Genomic DNA, 19,755 nt, shown 5'->3' on the forward strand with positions numbered 1-19,755 from the left:
GAACACTGGGGCGACTCCACGCTGGGGATTAAGCCACGGCCGTCCTGCCCTGATCAGCAGGGCGCTGGAAGGCTCAGCCCCTTGGGACTGGGATCCCCCTATTCCCCCATGCTCTGCGGCCTCCAGGCCCATCACCCCAGGGGGCAATGTGTGTCTGGGGGCCAGAGTGGGCTGTGCACTGGGGAAAGGAGGGGAGGGAGGGGGTGTGTGTAGGGACAGGGTATGTGGGGTGCTGGAGTGAGCGGGGGGGTTGTGATCTCAGTCGGTTGTGGAATGCCAATGCCCAGAGCCCCAGGGAGTCACCCGCACATAAACCACGGGGCAGGTTGTAACCCAAGAAGCCCTCGCTGCCAACGGGTAAGAGGGGTTACAGGCACATCCTGATTCTGGTGTGTCCATTCTGGTTCACCGAGAACCGCCATGGGAGCTCAAACGAAAGCCGGGCTCACACTGCTCATTACTAGTGGGGTGGACGGTGCGGACGCGAGGAGTTATTCCGTGTACAGCAAACAAGGTTTCGCCTCTGTCTCAAAGCCGAGTTGACAAACAGGTTTCTGCCAGCCAGGGATGTTTACTCACCTGGCCCTCTGCTGAGCTGTAAATTCAGCACTCGGAGCAAACACACTGGACGCTGCCTTCTGCTTAGCTCCCTGGTTACTCTGGGGACTCAAGTAACCGGGGACGATGACACCCCGCACTTCGGAAGTAACCGGGCTGCGTGCGGACAGCCATGGAAAGGGGATCACAACCAGCCTTGGCTGAAACGCTGCAGAGGACTTTGGGGGGAGGTAAACGAGAGGTCAGCCTGGCTCCCTAGAAAGCACGTTACGCGTTTGTTTCCAATATCCTTCCTCACGCGCTCTTGAATCTTTGATATTAACCGTCTCTGTGGCCCACTCTGACCCTCTCAGTGCTGTGATGTTAAGCAAGGAGCTGAATCCTACAAACTGGGGTGTACACTGGCCCCTTGACAAAGGAAGGGCTGGCGTTGCCCCAAGGAGGGTGCTTGGGGGGCTACCAGGATGGAGGCACCAGGCAGCTGACATCCAGCTAAGCACAAGTACCCCCCTGCCTCCAGCGTGAGGGAGAACAGGGGGACTCACTGCCCTGGGTACCTGGAGAGCCATACCAGACGCATCCATTAAAAGGCTCTGCCATGTTCTGAGGGGGCTTCCCGCACTGGCAAACCTAGACACCCACAGCTGGCTCCTAAAGCCACATTTAGACCCCTGCACCAAAGCAGAAGATGATGAGCGCTCCTGAGCACCCACAATCCCACTGAAGATCATGGGGGCTGCACCAAGGGGGGAAGAGACAGACTTCAGCTGCTTCCATGCTCCCAAGATCTCCCAAGACTTCCATGCTCCCAAGATCTCTCCGCGTGCCCCAGCTCCCGCTGGGGGGCCGTGGGTAGCACTGCTCCTCACAGGGGAGCAGAAGGCTTGCTTTCCCCACGTCTGAACCAGGGGGTTGCTGGGTGTAGAGCTCGGTGCTAGACCCACGTTCAGAGCTCAGCAGGGTCTCTCCCCTGCTCAGAAAGGAAGTCTGGCAGGAAACAGGTGCCGACTTTCCAAAGTGCCAGGGGGTGCTCGACCCCCAGCTCTGCCCCAGGCCCCACCCTGGCCCTTCCCACCCCCTCCCCAAGCATGCCTTGTCCTCACTCCTCCCCCTTCCCAGCCTCCTGCACACCGCAAAACAGCTGATCACAGCGGGTGGGCGGCACGGGAAGGGTGAGGGAGGCAGTGATCTGCGGGCCCCGCCGGCGAGCAGGAGACACTAGGGAGGTGATAGGGGGCTGCCGGCCATCAGTGCTCCAGCCCCAGAGCACCCACAGAGTTAGCACCTATGTGGCCAGAGCAGATGCTCATGGGCAGCAGAGAATGCCCCTGGGGCCCACCCACCGCTTGGGCATTCACTTTATCTACCATCTCTATAGCCCTGAGCCTGGTCTGCGACTGGGAGGACAAAGCCACCTACAATCCAGACTGATGAAGGGAAACGGGATGTAATCTAGTCTGACCTCCTGCACAACGCAGGCCACAGAATCTCACCCACCCACCCCTGTATCAAACCTGTGTCGGAGCCACTGAAGTCCTCAAATCATGATTTAAAGACTTCAAGGTGCAGGGAACCTTTCAGCAAGTGACCCGTCCAGTATCCCCCTAGTAGCTCCACATTTATGTATCTCTCTTCCCCATCCTTCTCCTCCTCTCCCCTCTGTATTCCATGTCAGAAGAAAATGATCTGGAATGCGAAGGGATCAATGTCCTAACAGATAAAGCTCAAGGCAGTAGTTGGTGTCGGCTACACTCCAACTAATCCCACTAGATCACACTAGGAAACAGGACGACCAGCTCTTTATGCACCTATCTATACGTGTGTCGGAGAAAAAGCAGCGTGATCACCGTGGATTTCAATGTGAGTGACATATGCTGAAGCTCTCAGGCTGCCAGTACTAAAACATCCTTAGAAGTTCTAAACATTATAGCTGACAATTTCCTAACTCAGAAAGTGATGCAGCCAACACAGGGGGGTTCTATATTAGACTTTCGTCCTGACAGATAAAGAGAAACTTGGCACAGAACTAAAAATTAAGGGTAGCCAGGTACAAGTGATCATGACTTGATCACATTTACAATTTTCAAGTGGAATAAAGTCCAGATCAGTAAAAATATATACACATATATACACATACATATACATATATACATATTACACACACATACACACATACTTGGTGCTTTAACAGAGCTAATTACACAAAGCTGAAAATAATTATGAGCCAAATCAGCTAGGAGGAAGAATTTAAGCAGAAAAATGTGAATGATAATTGGGAATCATTTAAGAAGACCTTACTAGATGCCCAAAAAACCACAATCTCCCAACTGTGGAAGAAGGCTCTGGTAGTTTAAAAAAAAGACCTGTTTCAGAGGGAAGTGAAGGCAGCTATAAAAATAAAATTATATATCACAAATGGAATAAAGGGGAATCTGATTGTAATGAATATAAATCAGAAGTTAGGAATTGTAGAAAATTGATAAGGGAAGCAAAAGGACACAAGGAGTCAGGTATAGCCAGTAGAGCTATAGACAACAAGAAGGTTTTGTTTTTAGAAATATTAGGAACAAAAAGAATCCTGACAATGGTATTGGACCATTACCAGGTGGAAAAGGTAAAATTATCAATAATAATGCAGAAAAGGCAGAAGTGTTCAATAAATATTTCTCTTCTGTATTTGGGGAAAAAAACAAATACAGTCTCATCATATGGTGATAACACTCTTTCCATTCCTGTATCTGTGGAGGATGTTAAAAAGAAGCTACTAAAGTTAGACATTTTAAAATCAGCAGGTCCAGATAACTTAGATCCAAGAGTTTTAAAAGAGCTGGCTGAGCAACGCACTGGAGCATTAAAGTTGACTTTCAATAAGACTTGGAGCACCGGGAAGTTCCAGAAGACTGGAAGAAATCTAATGTTGTGCCACTTTTTAAAAAGGGCGAATGGGATGGCCCAGGTAATTATAGGCTTGTCAGCCTGACATCAATCCCAGGCAAGATAATGGAGCAGCTGATATGGGACTCGATTAATAAAGAATTAAAGTGGGGTGTTCATGTAATTAATGCAAATCAACATGGGTTTATGAAAAATAGATCCTGTTAAACTAACTTGATGTTTTTTATGAGATTACAAGTCTGATTGATAAAGGTAATATCAGTGTTGACACAATCTGAAGAAGGGAGGTTTTTTACCCATGAAAGCTTATGCCCAAATAAATCTGTTAGTCTTTAAGGTGCACCGGACTCCTTGTTGTTTTTGTGACAATATACCTAAGACTTCTCTAAAGCACAACATTTTGATTAAAAAACCTAAAACAATATAAAATTAACATGTTACACATTAAATGGATTTTGAAATGGCTAACTGATAGGTTCAAAGTGTCATTGTAAATGGGGAATCATCCTCAAGTGCGTGTGTAGTCAGTGAGGTCCTGCAGGGATTGGTTCTTGGCCCTACGCTATTTAACATTTTTATCGATGATCTGAAAGAAAACAAAACCATCACTGAAACTTTGCAGATGACACAAAAATCCAGGGAAGTGGTAAATGACGAGGGGACCGGATACTGATTCGGAACGATCTGGATCACTTGGTAAACTGGATGTAAGCAAACCATATGCCTTTTAACACAGCTACATGTAGATACTGTATCTAGATCTGGGAACAAAGAACATAGGTGAGGATGGGTCTCACTCCTGGGAAGCAGAGACTCTGAAAAAGCTTTGGGGGTTGTGGTAGCTAATCAACTGAACATGAGCTCCCAGTGTGACTCTGTGGCCAAAAGGATGTGATCCTAGGATGCACAACCAGGATAATCTTGAGGAGTGGAGAGGTTATTTTACCTCTCAATTTGGCCCTGGTGCGACCGCTGCTGGAATCCTGTGTCCAGTTCTGGTGCCCACGAGTCAAGAAAGATGTTGATAAATTGGAGAGAGTTCAGAGAAGAGTCATGAGAATGATTCAAAGATTAGAAAACATGATTTATAGTAAGAGACTCAAGGAGCTCAATCTATTTATCTTAACAAAGAGATGGTTAAGGGGTGACTTAATTACCATCTATAAATATCTACCTGGGGAGCAAACATTTAATAATGGGCTCTTCAGTCTAGCAGAGAAAGGTACAACACAATCCAATGGCTGGAAGTTAAAGCTAGACAAATTCAGCCTGGAAATAAGGCGTAAATTTTTAACAATGAGGCTAATTAACCGTTAGAAAAATTGACCAAGGGTCATGGTGGATTCTTCATCCCTGACCATTGTTAAACCACTATTGGATGTATTCTTAGAGATCTGCTCTAGGAATGATTGCGGTGAGTCCTCTGGCCTGTGCGATTTGACCACAACGGTCCCTTCTGGCCTGGGAATCTATGAATTACTCCAAGGCAAGGGACCGGATTTATTGGCAAATCAGGAGAGTTTTCAGCAGAGTGGGGGGCATGTGGGTCTGACTGGATCCGGGGGAGGGAGCTGCATGGAGGAAGGTGCAGAAACCAGAGCAGAACAAGGACACCCAGATTTTGCTAGCGCTGGTCCAGTCACAGCCCCATGCAAGCTGCAGCAGTGCAGAGCGGCCACACTGCATGTCCTATTTTCATATAGCATCCATCTGCACATGTTGATGGTTTTGGCTGGGTCTGGAGAGGAGACATTCCCTTCCTTCCCTAACCTAGCGCAGCTGCGGCCTGGGGGGATATATTGCTGCTCAGGGTGACAGGGAGGAAGAGTGTGTGCTGGAGCAGCAAGGGTGGGGAAGTGGATTTACAAGGGGATCAGGGGCAAGGACCCTTCCCTACTCTCATTTTCTCAGGTCTCAGTAGCACAGGGGATATGGCTGAGGCCATCCACGGGCGACTCAGGCAATGTAAGTACATTGAGGGTGTGAGCGTCGTCCGGGGGGGGAGCGGGCTGCAGACCCACTCAGCCTCCTAGCTGGGCCCAGATATCCCTGATTTTGGGCACCCATTTCTAAGCCTGGGGGAGTCGTAACCACCAGCACTCTAACCATAGAGAGGCTGCTGTGACAAACAGGGGCCAGACACCCCCAGGGGAAACCAAGGGGTCTGAACTCCAAAGACTAAGTCACTGAACCAATGTATTGCACACAGGGGCGACCCCAGGCACCAGCACGCCAAGCGCGTGGCTGGGGCAGCAAGCCACAGGGGGCGCTCTGCCAGTCACCGCGAGGGCGGCAGGCAGGTTGCCTTCGACGGCTTGCCTGCAGAGGGTCCGCTGGTCCCACCGCTTCGGCGGACCTCCCGCAGGCGTGCCGCCGAATCCGCAGGACCGGGGACCTCCTGCAGGCAAGCCGCCGAAGGCAGCCTGTCTGCCATGCTTGGGGCGGCAAAATACCTACAGCCGCCCCTGATTGCACACAACGTTATTGTACTAGAAAAGTGTAGCCAGTAAAGTCTTTTATGAAAGCCTGTGGTGTTCTGAGCGTGATGGGTATTATAAGATATGGCTACAGACTGTGGTGATCAATCTATGTATATAAAGTACTAAACTCATGACTTGTTCTACAATTTCACACAGAAAGGGAGGCTTCTCCCAAGCCAGGTGTTGCCACAAAACTGGCTCCAAGCAACGACCCATTGTCCAGCCAGGAACAGACAATGGGGGACCATTAAAGTTAATGGAAAGACATTGAAACTGACAAGAAACCCCCAGTCATGGAAACCTAAGGAAGGAGGGAGTTTACTCTGAACTGAGAGTCACCATGCCAGGAGAAAGAGGGGCATGGGGGAGGGAAGCCTTTTAAAATCAGGCTTGCGTCTGAGGGTTTTTATCCAGCAACGATGGGGATGAAGCAGCCTCTAAATGGGAAGCTGGGGAAAGGCCGGATCCTGTCTATCATAAAGGCGTGCGGGAAACTGTGCAGAGGCAACAGGTAACTTGTATTAGAAAAGAGACTTTAACTAACGTGAAGCCTGGAGTTGTGTGTCTGTGAATTCGCTGTGTTACTTGCCCGGGTTTGGTTTTCCTCACTAGCTCATCTTTGAACCTGTGATTTTTCTATTAAGTCAATTTTTTATTTTGACGTCTAGCAGCTCTCCTCTGTGCAAACCGTTTGGAGCATGTGTCCCCCAGAGCGAACTGATCACTGGGGGCCGGTGAGCCAGAGGGGAAAAGCCGAATGTCTGATCATTAAGGCCTCAGGACAGAGGGATCTGGGGAGACTTGGGACCGGAAGGGCTGCTGGGGTCACCCCGCAAGGTGTAACGAGGCTGGTGAAGCCAAGATGGGACCTTTATACCTGTGGACCAGCTGTGCGCGTCAAGGCTCTGAGCTATAACAGCAAAGCAGTACAGCACCCAAAGACGGGTGGTGACAGGACCCCTTACGGGTGTGGGTGACTCCCAACCCAGCACAGCTGCAGGGATCAGAGCCCTGAGCTGCAGATACGGCTACAGCCCCGGGCAGGGAGACGGACAGAGCAGGACTCACTCAGGGCCACAGGCAGTGGGGACTAAGCCCTAGGCAGGGCTCTCCAGGGTCACGGAGCACAGGGAGAGGGACAGCGGGGCAGAGAGGAGCCAGAGTAGGGTGTGGAGGAAAACTTGAGTGGGGCAAAGGGGAGCAAGACAGAGACATGGGGGGCAGAGAGGAAATCCGGGGGAAATTCAAGGGGCACCAAGCTGTCAAAGCAACCACTAAAGGGGAACAGGCTATTCCTGGGCATGCTGGCCCTGCAACGGTGCCGAGGGACGTGGCAGCGGAGGCAGCTTTGCTCCCCAGAGCGCGCGCAATCGCCCGGTGACGTGAGCATGGTGCACTGTGCGCTTGGGCGCTGCAGTGGGGCTCACAGTGGCAAAATACTCTAGCAGACAAGGTCGAAGGGGACAGCCTGTTGTCTGGTTGGACCTGGTCCCAGCAGCGGGATGGGTACTGTCATGAGGCCTTGGATGGACACCTCCACTACCATCGTGGCCTAGGTTAAAGCTAGCACGGGGATGCCGACCCGTGCTATAAGCACGTCTTCACGTGCAGTGCAGACACCCCCTCAGCAAGCCCCAGGGATACAGCAGCCTTAGGCGGAAAGTTCAACCAGGCAGCCGTGAGATGTGGGAGGCCCTGAAATGAAAGGCCAGGGGAGGAGATGGCTGGGATTCAGTGAAGTCCCCCTGCAGCCAGCTCCTCCCTGCCCAAAGGTTCATTTCGGATGTATCGCACAGTGGATAGTTCCCATGGGATCTCCGAGCCACGCCAGGGTGGGCTGGCAAAGCTCTGGGCCTGAACTTGAGCAAGTCTGTTAGCCACGACTGCAAAACAAGCCACTGATATTTGGATGCGACAGTGGAAAACGGGGGCCTCAGTTTCCTCTCCTCCAGCATCGGCCTGCCGCTGCCACCCGTGTCCCGGGGGAAGGTTGCAAGGTGAGGCTCGTTCTTGGGTTGCAAAGCACTCTGGGATCTTCAGCTGCAAAGCACTGGCAAAGGGTGAAGTGTTGCTATTGTGGGTCTATCCTGATGGTAGGGAGGACAGCAGCCCCGGCCAAAGCCCGGGTGCTGTTTTCATCCCACCAGGCCTATGTGCCCCGTAAGTAGGGCTGAATTGGAAAGGCAGAGAAGCTACGCATATGGCCCTCCTCCCCATCTCCCCCTGCCCCAATCAGCTGCCCCATAGCCCCACACGCCCCCTCACCGCTCATTTCACCTGTGGAGCACCCCCCGTCCCCAAAGGTAGAGGGATGAGAACTGTGGCACCTCGAGAGAGTCCTGGCTGTCCACTGAGCTCTGCCGAACCAGCCTGTGGACCAGCGACGTCCTGGTGCTCCCCACGGGCGAGAGGGCAGGCAGGGCCTTCACCTCATTCCACTCCACATGCAAAGTCGTGTCCACAGCCACTGTGGGGAGAGCACAGAGAAACGTCAGCCTCCGAGCGCCTAGCCCTGCTGCGGGGCCCTCGGCCCCTGGGGACTCTGAACTGCACTGCTCCCTCCAGGACAGGGACTGCCGTGGGCAGGACGCCGGCTGGGTCCCCTCTGCTCCGCACCACAGACTCCAGCTCTGCGTTTTCTGCTGGCACCGGATCGCTCTGATCCTGGGCAATGGCGGGAGTTGATCCCAGACTATGTATGTAAACCATTGTTACCAGCGAGCCTCCTTCTAAGGTCTCCGAGCGCCATCAGGAGGCGGCGGGCAGTGACAACAAGGGGTTAATGGTAGTCATCCCAGTGGGACTATAAAAGCACAGAGGGGGAATTACTTTTAGTTCCCCGGGGGAATAGGAGCAAGGAGAAGAGGAGAGGAGAGGCTGGTTTAGTGTTTTAGTCCAAGTATTAACAGGCACTAAACCACAATGGAGGCCCAGCTGTGTCTACACCCGGAGACGATACCGGCATAGCTAGGCCAGCATAAGCCTGTAGTGCAGACACTGCTGGGGAAGGGGGATGGGTTTTTCCGTCCATGTAGGGACACCACATCCCCGAATGACCGTAGCTAGGAGCTGATCTGCACTAGAGAGAGATCCGCTTCACTCCCTCACTCAGGGCTGTGAAAAATGGGATGTAATTAAGCTGACCTAAGCCCTGGGGGAGACACCCCTAAGTTCTTCCATCAACCTGGCTACCACCTCTTGGAGTGGTGGATTTACAGCAGCGACCCAAGAACCACCTTCCGCGGCTGTCGTACAGCTGCTCCGCTACAGCGTTTCTCGTGTAGTCGATGGAAGCCTTCCTTCTTCCATTAACAAAGCTGCACCGACACTGGGGCTTAGGTCAGTATAAACATGGCATCGGCGGTGTGGTTTTTTTCACAGACCTCCAACCAACATAGCTATGTCAATCCACCTTCTAAGTGTCCCTCAAAGAGGGACCTCTGTGCATGGACCTCCTTGTGGGTTTCAGCCCACGTGTTAAAAGGGGTGGGATTTTGCACTGGTATTTGCAGCACGGAATTCAAGGCCGTTCTTTTGCATTTCCCCAGGGTTATCCTCCCGGATTTGGTGAGTCCATCTGGTGAAGTTCACCCCAATGCAGTGCCATGTAAACCCCAGGGCGGCAAACCCTTAACATGGGGGGCGGTGTTGTGTGTGGAACCTTGAACAAACCTGCCACTCAGAGGGAGTGAATTCCTCTCTTCTAGCAAAAGAGAACAGCCTAAAGGCCCCACATGCGTGAATGCACATGCACTCACACGCAGGCTGCCGTGCACAGACACACCCGAACGGGGCTGCTGGATTTCCTAGCAGACACACTGTCGGCACTAATTGTACTGTTCTCGCTTATATCAGCCGGATGGTACGTAAATGATCAGGCAGCTGGTGCGCCGCTGAGCCCAAACGTCTCATTGTTCCCCTGTCCGCCTGTTTACTGCAGCCACCTGTTGTCTCTTCCGCTTAGATTGGCACGCTTTTGGGGGCAGGGACCCTCCCTTTGTTATACGTTTGCACGGCGCCTAGTGCAGCGGGATTGGGGCCCCTGCGCCCTACCGTAATACTTATAATAAAAGGCATTTGTGACAGCTGCCATCCTGGTCAAAACACTAGGGGTCGAACTGGGACCCCCAAAGTTACACATGCAACTGGATTCCGGGCTCCCCGGCGGGGGCTGGAAGAGGCTCCCATTCTTTGTGGATCAGGCACGAAAGGGGACTGACCATGCACTCACCCACCAGCTGGGGCGTAAGCAGTGAGTAGGCCGTGCACTGGCCCTCTGCCTCAGGGTGAATGTCACCCCGGGGTCTGTGAGCCAGGCCCATCCTCAGCATGCTATCCCAGCAGAGCCTCCGGCACACTGCCGTCCCAGCCCCATCCTCACGTGGCCTGCTTGGAACCCTTTCAGAGGCACTGTGGTTTTGGGGGGGGGGGGTTCTGTCTCCGAGCTGTGTCCACATCAAGGGGTGACAAGGCACCACCCGGGTCAGGACGGACTGGAATGCCATACTCAGCACGCTGCAGCCAAGGCAATCCTGAGAGCCAGGATTCTCTCCAGTGTGGGTCTGAGACCGTCCAAAACTCATTGCAAGTGTGAAATGACAAGGGCCTGATCCTCACACTCACCGCTCTTTGCTAAAAAGGCATGAAGTCTGGGGTGGGGCTGCCTCCCCCGACACACACAGGTCGGATGCTGGGCTCTCACCAGGGGACGCTACTACATTCTCTTATTTACAGGGGCAGTTTGGAATTTTTAAGCAGTTTAAGGCCCTGATTCTGCTCCCACTAAGAATTTTGCCAGTGACTTGAACAGGTTCCTGTTCATGGCCTAGGGAGGGGATTTTCATATCCCCATTCTCAAGGCATCTGTTACACTGCAGAACAAAGGGGCTGAAAAACCCATGTCCTCTCTACATACCTGCTGAGACCTGACTAGAAGGGCTCTGGGTTCCCCTGGAAGAGCTGATGTCATCCCAGACCCCCTCAAATGAACCAGGGGAAGCCTCCAGCTTAGGCTGCGGATGTCATCACAGGTGGCAGGAAAACAAGGACTTGGCAGGTAAGTAAAGGAGGATGGGATTGATGGGTCGCGTACCCTCCCGCTCCGCTCCACGGGGTCCTGCACAGGCAGGGAGCAGAGCAAAATCCCAGCATGAGGCTTCCCCAGGCTGCGCCAAGAGCAGCCCTTTGCCTCCGCCTGCTGCGTCTTAGCGTCATGTGGATTCTGCCGGGGAAGAGGAACCTGAGGACAATTCTGTGCATTCGTTTACAAAGCTGCCTGGGTCACTGTGTAAAGCACAGAGCCCCCAGAGCACAAGCAGAGTTTCCCTCCCTGGAGAAGTGCAGGGAACATTGTGCCTGACACTTTGGGAGAGTTTGATGCAAACCAGGCCAGGTTCTTTAGGGAGTAATTCACCCGCTGCAGAGGGGCCAGCCCAAGTCATATGCGGTGCCCAGGCCTTGTGCCTCTTCTCCGCGCCTGGGATGCATCTCTCCCTGCAGGCACAAAAAGAGACTGACGCCCGGTGAAAGGCTAGAAATAGCAGCATGAGCCATGGGAGGTTAACCTGCCCCACGGCCTGTCAGTGCAGGGCTGACACCACCAGTCTGGTTTTCCTAGTGTTAATTCAGCCCAGGCTAACGCCTTCCCTGATCTGCTCTGGGAGGTCCCTACCCCCTGCTGACCGTCTCACCCTTCCTCCCTCCTCCTGCTTGACACAGTCACGGCCCCCAGCTTTTCACTGGGTTGTAAATTCTTCAGGGCAGGGCCGGCGTGTCTGTGCAGCGCCCAGCACCCTGGGGCCCTGATCCTGGCCGGAGCCTTCGATGCTCCCACAAAGCCAGCCATGCAGTCAATGAAGTCACTGGGGAGGTGCTGCAGTGAAGTCTCAGCTGAGGTCTGCCCCACTAGCGTGGAACATCTTCCACCCAAGAGGCAAAGGCCTGGCTTTATACAGCAGCGAATAAGGCAAATCTCTAGCTATTCCCTGCTCTGGGTCTGTCTTGCGAGGCCCAGAACCCTGCATCAGACCAGCTGCAGCCCACACCGTACTCCAGCGGGGCCCACAAGAGCTCAGTGTGCATGGGGAGCTGTCACCCGGGGACTGCGTTTCCCAGCATGCACTGCTTTCTCTTTGGCCGCGCAGCCCGGGGGCTGGAACGTTGAGACCCACAGGCCAGGCACAGCAAGAGGAAGGTTCTCATCCCAGGACTGGAGGCGAGAGCCCAGCCCCTTCCATTTCGCCAGCAACGCCACCGTCACGCCCGGATTTGCCCGCTTCTCCCACAAGCACCGACACGCTTCTGCCCATGTTATTAACCCCTCCTCTTTCCCCGGGCTTGGCTCCTCGCATGGACACCAGTGGGGTCACTCCCGAGTTACCCAGGCGAAAGCAGGAGCCGATTCCAGCCCTGTGCTCAAACCACTAGACAGCGCTGCCTCTTAGAGCAGCAGTTCCCAAACTTTTTACTAAGGTGACCCACCGGCCGCGTTGTGTTTTGGGGATCCCCCATGACATATACACAAAGAGAGAGAAAACAACTAGGCCTTGCTAGGAGCTGTCACACCGGGCTGCAGAGCACCTTTAAAGTGGGGGCCCTCCAGCCCCCTGCCTCCCCTTCTCCACTCCCCTCCGCCATCCTCCAACCCCCTGCTCCCCACTCCCCTTCTCAGCCCAAGCCCCCTGTCTGGCTCTCCCAGCAATGCCCCAAGCTGGGCCACGATCACTGCCAAGCTGCTGACAGTCCACTCCCTGGCACCCGACCCTTCCTCTGCACAGCTGCTGCAGCACCAGGGGAAGTGAGAGCACGGGGCAGAGGGGGAAGAGTGCCTCTGGGGCACACACGACCCACCTCCACTCTTCCCACGACCCACAGACGGGCCGGGACCCACCGCTGGGGCGCTGCTGTACTGGAAGCTGGGGAGGTGGAATGGCATTAGCCAAAGCCAGGTGCTTCCCCCTTTCCCAGCAGCTCGGCTGCATCCCACTGGAGCTGCAAAGGGCCCGTTCTTTGGGTTCTGCTGCAGTTCCTGGCCCCTGGGCAGGTGACCCTTGGGCACGGATGGCCGTGGCTGGGGTATTTTTTCCCCACGGGGCGTAACCGTTCCATGCTACCGTGGCGAATCAGGAGCAGAGCCGCGGACCCTGGGCAGGTGCCATGACGGCTGGCAGTGCACCGGGCTCCTGGCCCAAAAGGAAGGAAGGCATAGAGCGAAACCCCCAGGAGCCCATCTGCGCTAAGCAGGGGCAGGCCTTGTTGAAGTTTGGATGGGAGACCTCCCAGGACCAGCCCGCTGCAGAAACAGGGAGGGGTGACTCAGCAAAGGGCACCCTCCGTTCAGGCAGTGCCCCAGCCCGGCGCCAGGAGGCACTGGCTCACTGGACAGGCGATGTAAATCCAGTGGTCTATGGTCATTGTTACGCGCATGGTATCTCCACAGACCCGGCCAACTCCCAGCTCGCGTAAGGATAGCCCGTCTGCCTCAGGATACAGGATTCTTCTTCGCTTGCCCTGTTCCACCCCAGCAGTGGCTGCATTGCCCTAGTGACTGGGGGTGCATGCCGGCCGAGATGCTTGGGGCTAGAGAGATGGGGTTGCCATGGCAGGGAGGGGAGCAGGGCACAGCCAGAGCTGGGGGTCAGGAGCAGAGCCGGGAGGGGTAGGGTGTTTTCGGCAGAAGTTCTGGGGACAGGCCTTGATTTGTCGTGTGCTTGATCCTAGACAATCCTGCGCCCTGAACAATCCCCTCCAGGAGAGGGGCCGAGCCCTGCAGACCATGGGGGGGAAGGGAGGGGAGAGAGGAGGCACCAAACACTATGGGCACTGATCTCGGGGTGGGGGTGGGGGGATTAGAAGAGGGAGGGAGGGAGGGAAGCTCTGAGCCCTGCAGGCCATGGCGGGCTGGCGGCACTGAAGATGTGCAAGGGGGGAAAGATGCACTGAACCCTTTTGGGGAGAGGGGGAGGCACTGGGCCATGGGGGCGGGGAGTGAGTGAAGGAGGGAGGGGTGACAAGACACTAAGCCCTGTGGGGTGAAGCAAGGAGAAGACAGTGGGGGCAGGGAAGAGGCTCTGGGCCTTGCAGGTGTGGGGGGGAAGGATACAGTGGGGGCTGGGAGGAGGCTGTGGGCCCCCCAGGTCAGGGGTGAGGGGCAGCCTCCCTGCATGGGGGCGGGGGGAACGTGCCTTCCAGCCAGGATTCCTTCCAAGGAAGGCGCATTCTGCTACAGCCTGTTCCATTCGAGGGACACGATGTTCCCACCATGGAGCCATTAATATTCCAGGGGGGCGACGGCGCCTCCGGCGTAGCGAGTTTTTCTGATGAGCACACGTTGGGGCGGTGACAGGAGACGGCCCCTGCCCAGTGTCGGGCATGAACCGGGTGCCAGTTCCCACACGCCTCCTCCCCGCGCAGCCTCCCCGCTGGCACAGCACGGGCAGTCCCGGCATCAGAGAGTCTGGGCACGTGTGGCCAGCTGGAGCGGGGTCAGGCAGAGGCAGCGTGCGTCAGCTGGCGCTGGAATCACAGCAGCGTGGAGAGCAGAGAGGGCCAGGGGCTGAGCCGCAACGCTCTGCAAAGGTGACCTCCCGCTGCTGACACCGGGGGAGGAGAAGAGAGGCACAGAACGGACCGAGGACGGGAAAGGTCTCCTTTGCCCCCCTCCCCTCCCCGCCGGTATATCAGCGCCGAGATGCTAGGGAAGGGGTGGGCAGCAGGACAGAGCACAGGGAGGCACTGCCCCCGGGACCACCCCCCCGCAGCACAGCCCCAAGCACACGGAACGTGACAAATTCATCTGGAACACACAGACTCGGGCAATGCAACATCTGCCTCCACATTCACACCCAACAGCCTCAAACCCGCCCGCTTGGAGTCACTCCTGGGAACCCCGCTCATGCACCACCCTCCAGCCCCAGGGCCGGCTGATTCTGGCCAGGAGCGCCTCTCAGCCAGGCAGAGGCACAGCTCAGTCTCCATGCCACATCAGAGGAACCACCTGCCTTGGTCGCTGCTCTGGCCCAACAAAGCTGCAACCTTGATGGTGTGGACCTGACCCATGGGCACCGGGGCTGGGGACAGATCCCGTACATAATGAGGTGGGATCCTTTCCTGTCTCATACCTGGCATTACAGTGCCAGTCCAACAGCTGCCAAAGACCCAGGACGGGGCACTCGCTATGACTAAACACTGCTGGAAGACCCCATGTATCCATGACCCCCGGCGGGTATCCAGGCTGGATCCTGCTCTCCACCTGAAGTCCCTGGTAGTTGTACCGCTAAGTTCAGTGGGAGCAGAATCAGGCCCCTATGTGACAAAGTGGGACTGTTCTTAATGTTTCCTCTGAATACTGTGTGGGTGCCTCAGTTTCCCCTATGTATTAAAAGTCTCCAGCATGCATAAATGGTCGACACCCTGTATCCTGGCAACAAATGGCCGGGGCCCTTCCCCCTGCAAGGAAATAGCTAAAGGTGAACAAAGAAATCAGGTGACCTCCTGGCCCGGGAAAGAGACAAAGGCCAAAAAGGAGGGGCTGGAGGGGGTTTCAGTTCGGGGCTGGTTGGGGACGGGAAGTGAGGGCAGACGGGGTTGTCTGGCTCGCTGGGCCCCAGAATGAACCTAGCTGAGGGGTCCCGTTCTCTGTACCTACAAGCTCTGTTTTAGATCATGTTCCTGTCATCTAATAAACTTCTGGTTTACTGGCTGGCTGAGAGTCACGTCTGACTGCAAAGTGGGGGTGCAGGACCCTCTGGCTTCCCCAGGACCCCGCCTGGGCGCACTCGCTGTGGGAAGTGCACAGAGGGACATATGCTAAATCCTCCAAGGTCAGACCCAGAAGGTGAAGCCGTGTGAGCTTCTTGCCCTGCAGACAGGCTGCTCCGAGGGAGAGGAGGCTCCCCAGAGTCCTGCCTGGCTTTGTGGGGAGCAGTTCCAGAGCATCGCCCGGGGACTCCATGACACCCTGCCCTCAGACTCCACCCACCCAGCCGGCCGTGTGTTGCTCCCAGTGTGCACTGCCTTGTGTGGGGAAGCGTGACAATTCCAGTGGCCAGGCTAAGAGCACGTGGCGAGGCCCGGCCCGGTGCCAAGCAAGAGCCAGCTGTCAGCCAAACGGAGCTCGGAGCAAGAGGAGTGACAACCGGCCTGATGCTAATGCTAGTGTAGAAGCTTAAGGCCAAAAAAGGGCTTAGCTGGAATGCTTGCCAGGGGGAGCAAAGCTCATCACTCATGCCTCCGCTGCGTGGCGAGATGAGAAAAAATCAATTGGATACGGTGACGACTCCAAACTCGAAGGCAGGAAGGAAAGGTTACATCAGCATGGGGGAGGGCGGCGGGGTAATCGCTCGCTAGCTAACAAGGAACCCAAAGATTATCCCACGGTGGGGACAGCGGCATGATCCAGGCCCGACCATGCTCGGAGCTGTACGCCCCGAGTAGAAGAGATTCCCTGCCCCGGAGGACCCTATCACTTTGGTTTCAGACCCAGTGCAACAAGTGAAACAAACAAACCGATGGGGAGGGGAACTGGTTACACAGCCCAAGCTTACCAAAGCGGACACAGTTTGGTTATAAGTTGCTAGGTAACAGGAACCCTCCCGGTTCGGTAGGGGTCAAGCCTCGGGACTCAGAGTGTCTAAGCAGCAAACGCCACGGGTACAGTCATGCTAACAGGCGATTTTAATGACCCCGCTATTACCCGGCTGAATGGCACAACAGGGAAAATGACTGGATGGCGGCTTGTGAGAGCAGCTTTTGTTTGGGAGCCGACAAAGGGGAACGCAACCAGCCTTTGATGGGAGGGTGGGAGACCCACTGAGCACCAGAGATACAATTAGGGCTCCATCCTGCAGTGTGCTGTGCACCCACAATCGCCACCGAAGTCAACAGGAGCGGAGGGAGCTCAGGATCAGGCCCAGAGGTCTGGTGTAATAACACCCTTAAAGAAGTGGGTGTTTAAAGAGGGTTGATTTTACAGGGGCAGCTTTTAAAGCCAATGAAGGAGCCGGCTGCTAGGCTGAATTGTGAGCTCACAGCACAGGGTCAGGCCGGAGGCTACCTCAAACATTGTATTAGAGGCACAGCTGGTGCCTAGACCTCGGAGCAAAGCAAACAGCGAGGCAGCGAGTTAAACTGGGAGACACAGGAGCGTGCTGGGCCTTTCCAAAGCAGGGATCCTTCCTACAGCCCGAGCCAGCGCAGGCTGGGTGCACGCTGGAAAGAAAAGGCCCGATCCTGCTCCCACTGACGTCACCGGACAAAAACCCACATTAACTTAAGTGGGACCAAAACAAAGGCCCAGAAAAAGCAGCGAGAGGCTGAGGGCCAGGTTGTCAGAGCTGGATATAACCAAAAGGGTGGGGGTGCATTCAGCATGCAGCGGTTGCCTGGGGTATTGTGGGGCCCCAGGCTGTCCAGGGGGTGACGAAATGGGATGGCAAAGAAGGGCAGCACAGACGTTCTGCCTAAGGCTGCGTGACGCTGAGCGATGGGGATACTGGTGGGTCAGAGGCACATGCAGTGGCAAATCAGTGAGGCCTCCATAGAGAATGAGAGAAACTCAGGCCTGGTCTCCACTTAGGAACTAGACTGGCTTAGGGCCACCCCCAGGGCTATGAAGCACTCCGCCCCCCGAGTGCAGACCTAACCCCTGGCACACATGCAGCTAACGCAACGGAAGAATTCTTCCAGCCAGCTGGCTACCGACTCTTGGAGAGGTGCATTAACTACATCGGCAGAACCCCCCCGCCCATGTAGGTTCCTCCAGGACAGTGCCCTCAAAGCAGGAAGCTGAGCTGAGGAAGCTGGAGCGCAGGGACTCCTGGGCCCAGGCTAGGGCTCTTCAGGAGACAAAGTCGAGGCACCAGGTATGCAGTATTGGGGAGGGGGGAACCCTTGCAAAGAGCTGGACGAGGCCTAGGCATCGCTTAAGCCCCACTCAGGCCCTTAGGGGCATGAGTCTGAGTCCAAGGCTTTATCCACAAAACCATCCTTCCTCTCAAAAACAGGCTCGGCGCGAGGAGCCACGGTCTCCCTGACCAGCTGCTGCTCAGGGGTACCAGTGGGGTTCCCTGGGGCAGCAATGGTGCCCGACCAGTCCACAGCAGCCGCTAACCCACCAGCAATGTGAGTCCCTATCGCTCTTGGGACGGGGGCTCAGAGAGCAGGGAGCAGGGTGCCTGGGCGCGTCTGCACAGGGACAGAGGCTTGTGCAGCACCAACGATGCCGACACTGTAAGAGACCCCGGGACCGGTCCCCTCCCCCCGGGGGAGTTCACCCAACCCAGGCAGGGGGCAAGGGAGCTGAGCAGGGCTGGCCAGGATCTTGGGAACCACTGCGGTTTAAACAGGGACTAGGATCCCCAGGATTCAGAGGCAGGAGCGTTTGGAAGGGGCTGCAGTATAGGGTGTCCATATATAGACAGGCCCCCGGTGCCTTCATAGCTGGGGCTGGCCTTGGCTAGCAGCCCCCTGTGCTGGGTGGGCTCAGTGGCATTTCCCCTGGGCAGCCCACCTGATGGAATCTCTGCCCTTGGGGACAGGCCCTGCCCCGGGAAGGGCGCCCCGAGGGCCCAGGAGATTCACCCCCCTTGCAGGGGGCCCTGGAGCTGCCCCCGCGGAAGGGAAGTGCTGGCCGGAGAGCAACGAGGCAGGCCCCAGGCGCACCTGGACCAGCCCTGCCCAGAACCCCGGGTGTGGGGCTGGCAGAGCCGCTGCTGGGAGCGGGAGGCAGAGCCCGCAGGAGGCGAGAGCCGAGCCCCGCCAGGCTCGCACGGGAAGGGGAGAACGAGCGAGCTCCGGGGCTGCGCGCTGGGTCAATCCCAGCCAGGCCGGGGGCTCGCTCCCCGCAGCGGCCAAGGCAGAGCCCTGGGGCCGGGCCACCTCCCTCCGAGCAACTTCGAGCAACTTAGCGAGCGGTGCACGCTCGGGATGGGGGCCCGGGGCCGACGTAGCGCAGCGCCCCGGGGCCCCCCGGCCCCGCACAGCGACCCCCAGCGCGTCCCGCCCCGCGGCCACCAGCCAGTCCGCGCCGAGCTGAGCCGGGCCGGGCCGGGCTAACCCAGCCCCCTCCCCCAACCAGGGCCAGGAGAAGCTGCGGCCCCGGCTGCGCTCCACCGAGGGGGGGGGGAGCCGCTTCCCAGCGGCCCGCCCCGGCGTCCGCAGCCGCGGCCGCTTCCTCCCTCCGGGAGCGGATCGGGGGAAGCTGAAGGTCTCCTAAAGAGACTGGTGCCTTGGCAACGGCCCTCCCGGCTGCATACTAATCGCGCCGGCTCCCGCCCGCCGGCCAGCGACCCCCCCACCCCCCGCCTGCGGCGCGGCCCCCTCCCCCCGCTGCATCCCGCGGCCGCGGGGTCCCCCGGCTGCCCCGCTCGGTGCATCCCCCGGGCCCGGCCGAGCCCCGCGCCCCGCGCTTACCGACGGTGCCTTTGGAGCCGATGCAGCCCATGCTCGGCCGGGGCGGCTAGGCGGGGAGCGGAGCCGAGCGCAGCCCGCTCGCATCGCCGCAGAGCCGCATGGGCGCCGCCGGACACACGCTGCCGCTGCCGCTGCCGCTGCCTGGCCCCGGAGCGGCGGGCGGCGGGCTCGGCTGCACGCCCGGCGACGTCAGCGCAGCGCTGCTGGGCGGGGCGGGGCTTCAGCACCGGGGCCAGCGGCCCGGCCGGGGCCCGGCTCAGCACGTTGGGCAGCGGCCGCCGCCCGGGGGCCCTGCGAGCCCCCCTCCGACCCCGCCCAGCCGGGCCCCCCCCAGCCCAGCGGGGATCTACAGCCCCCCCCAGCCAGCCCAGCAGGGATCTACAGCCACCCGCCCCAGCCAGCCCAGCAGGGA

The 19,755-nt window shown here is 57.0% G+C and overlaps 1 protein-coding gene across 1 annotated transcript in view; it reads right to left on the reverse strand.

Moving 5' to 3' along the window:
• Positions 1 to 19,479, reverse strand: part of FAM131A (family with sequence similarity 131 member A) — a 44,949-nt gene extending 25,470 nt beyond the window's left edge. Inside the window, exons 1-2 of the mRNA XM_045029212.1 lie at positions 19,344 to 19,479; positions 8,261 to 8,400 (exon numbers count right to left, since the gene is read on the reverse strand). Of these exons, the coding sequence (XP_044885147.1) occupies positions 8,261 to 8,400; positions 19,344 to 19,374 (171 nt within the window). The 5' untranslated portion in view covers positions 19,375 to 19,479. The remainder of the gene's footprint in view (positions 1 to 8,260; positions 8,401 to 19,343) is intronic.
• Positions 19,480 to 19,755: the final 276 nt, after the last annotated feature.

This window comes from Mauremys mutica, chromosome 9, assembly GCF_020497125.1.
Source record: "Mauremys mutica isolate MM-2020 ecotype Southern chromosome 9, ASM2049712v1, whole genome shotgun sequence".
NCBI lineage: Eukaryota > Metazoa > Chordata > Testudines > Geoemydidae > Mauremys > Mauremys mutica.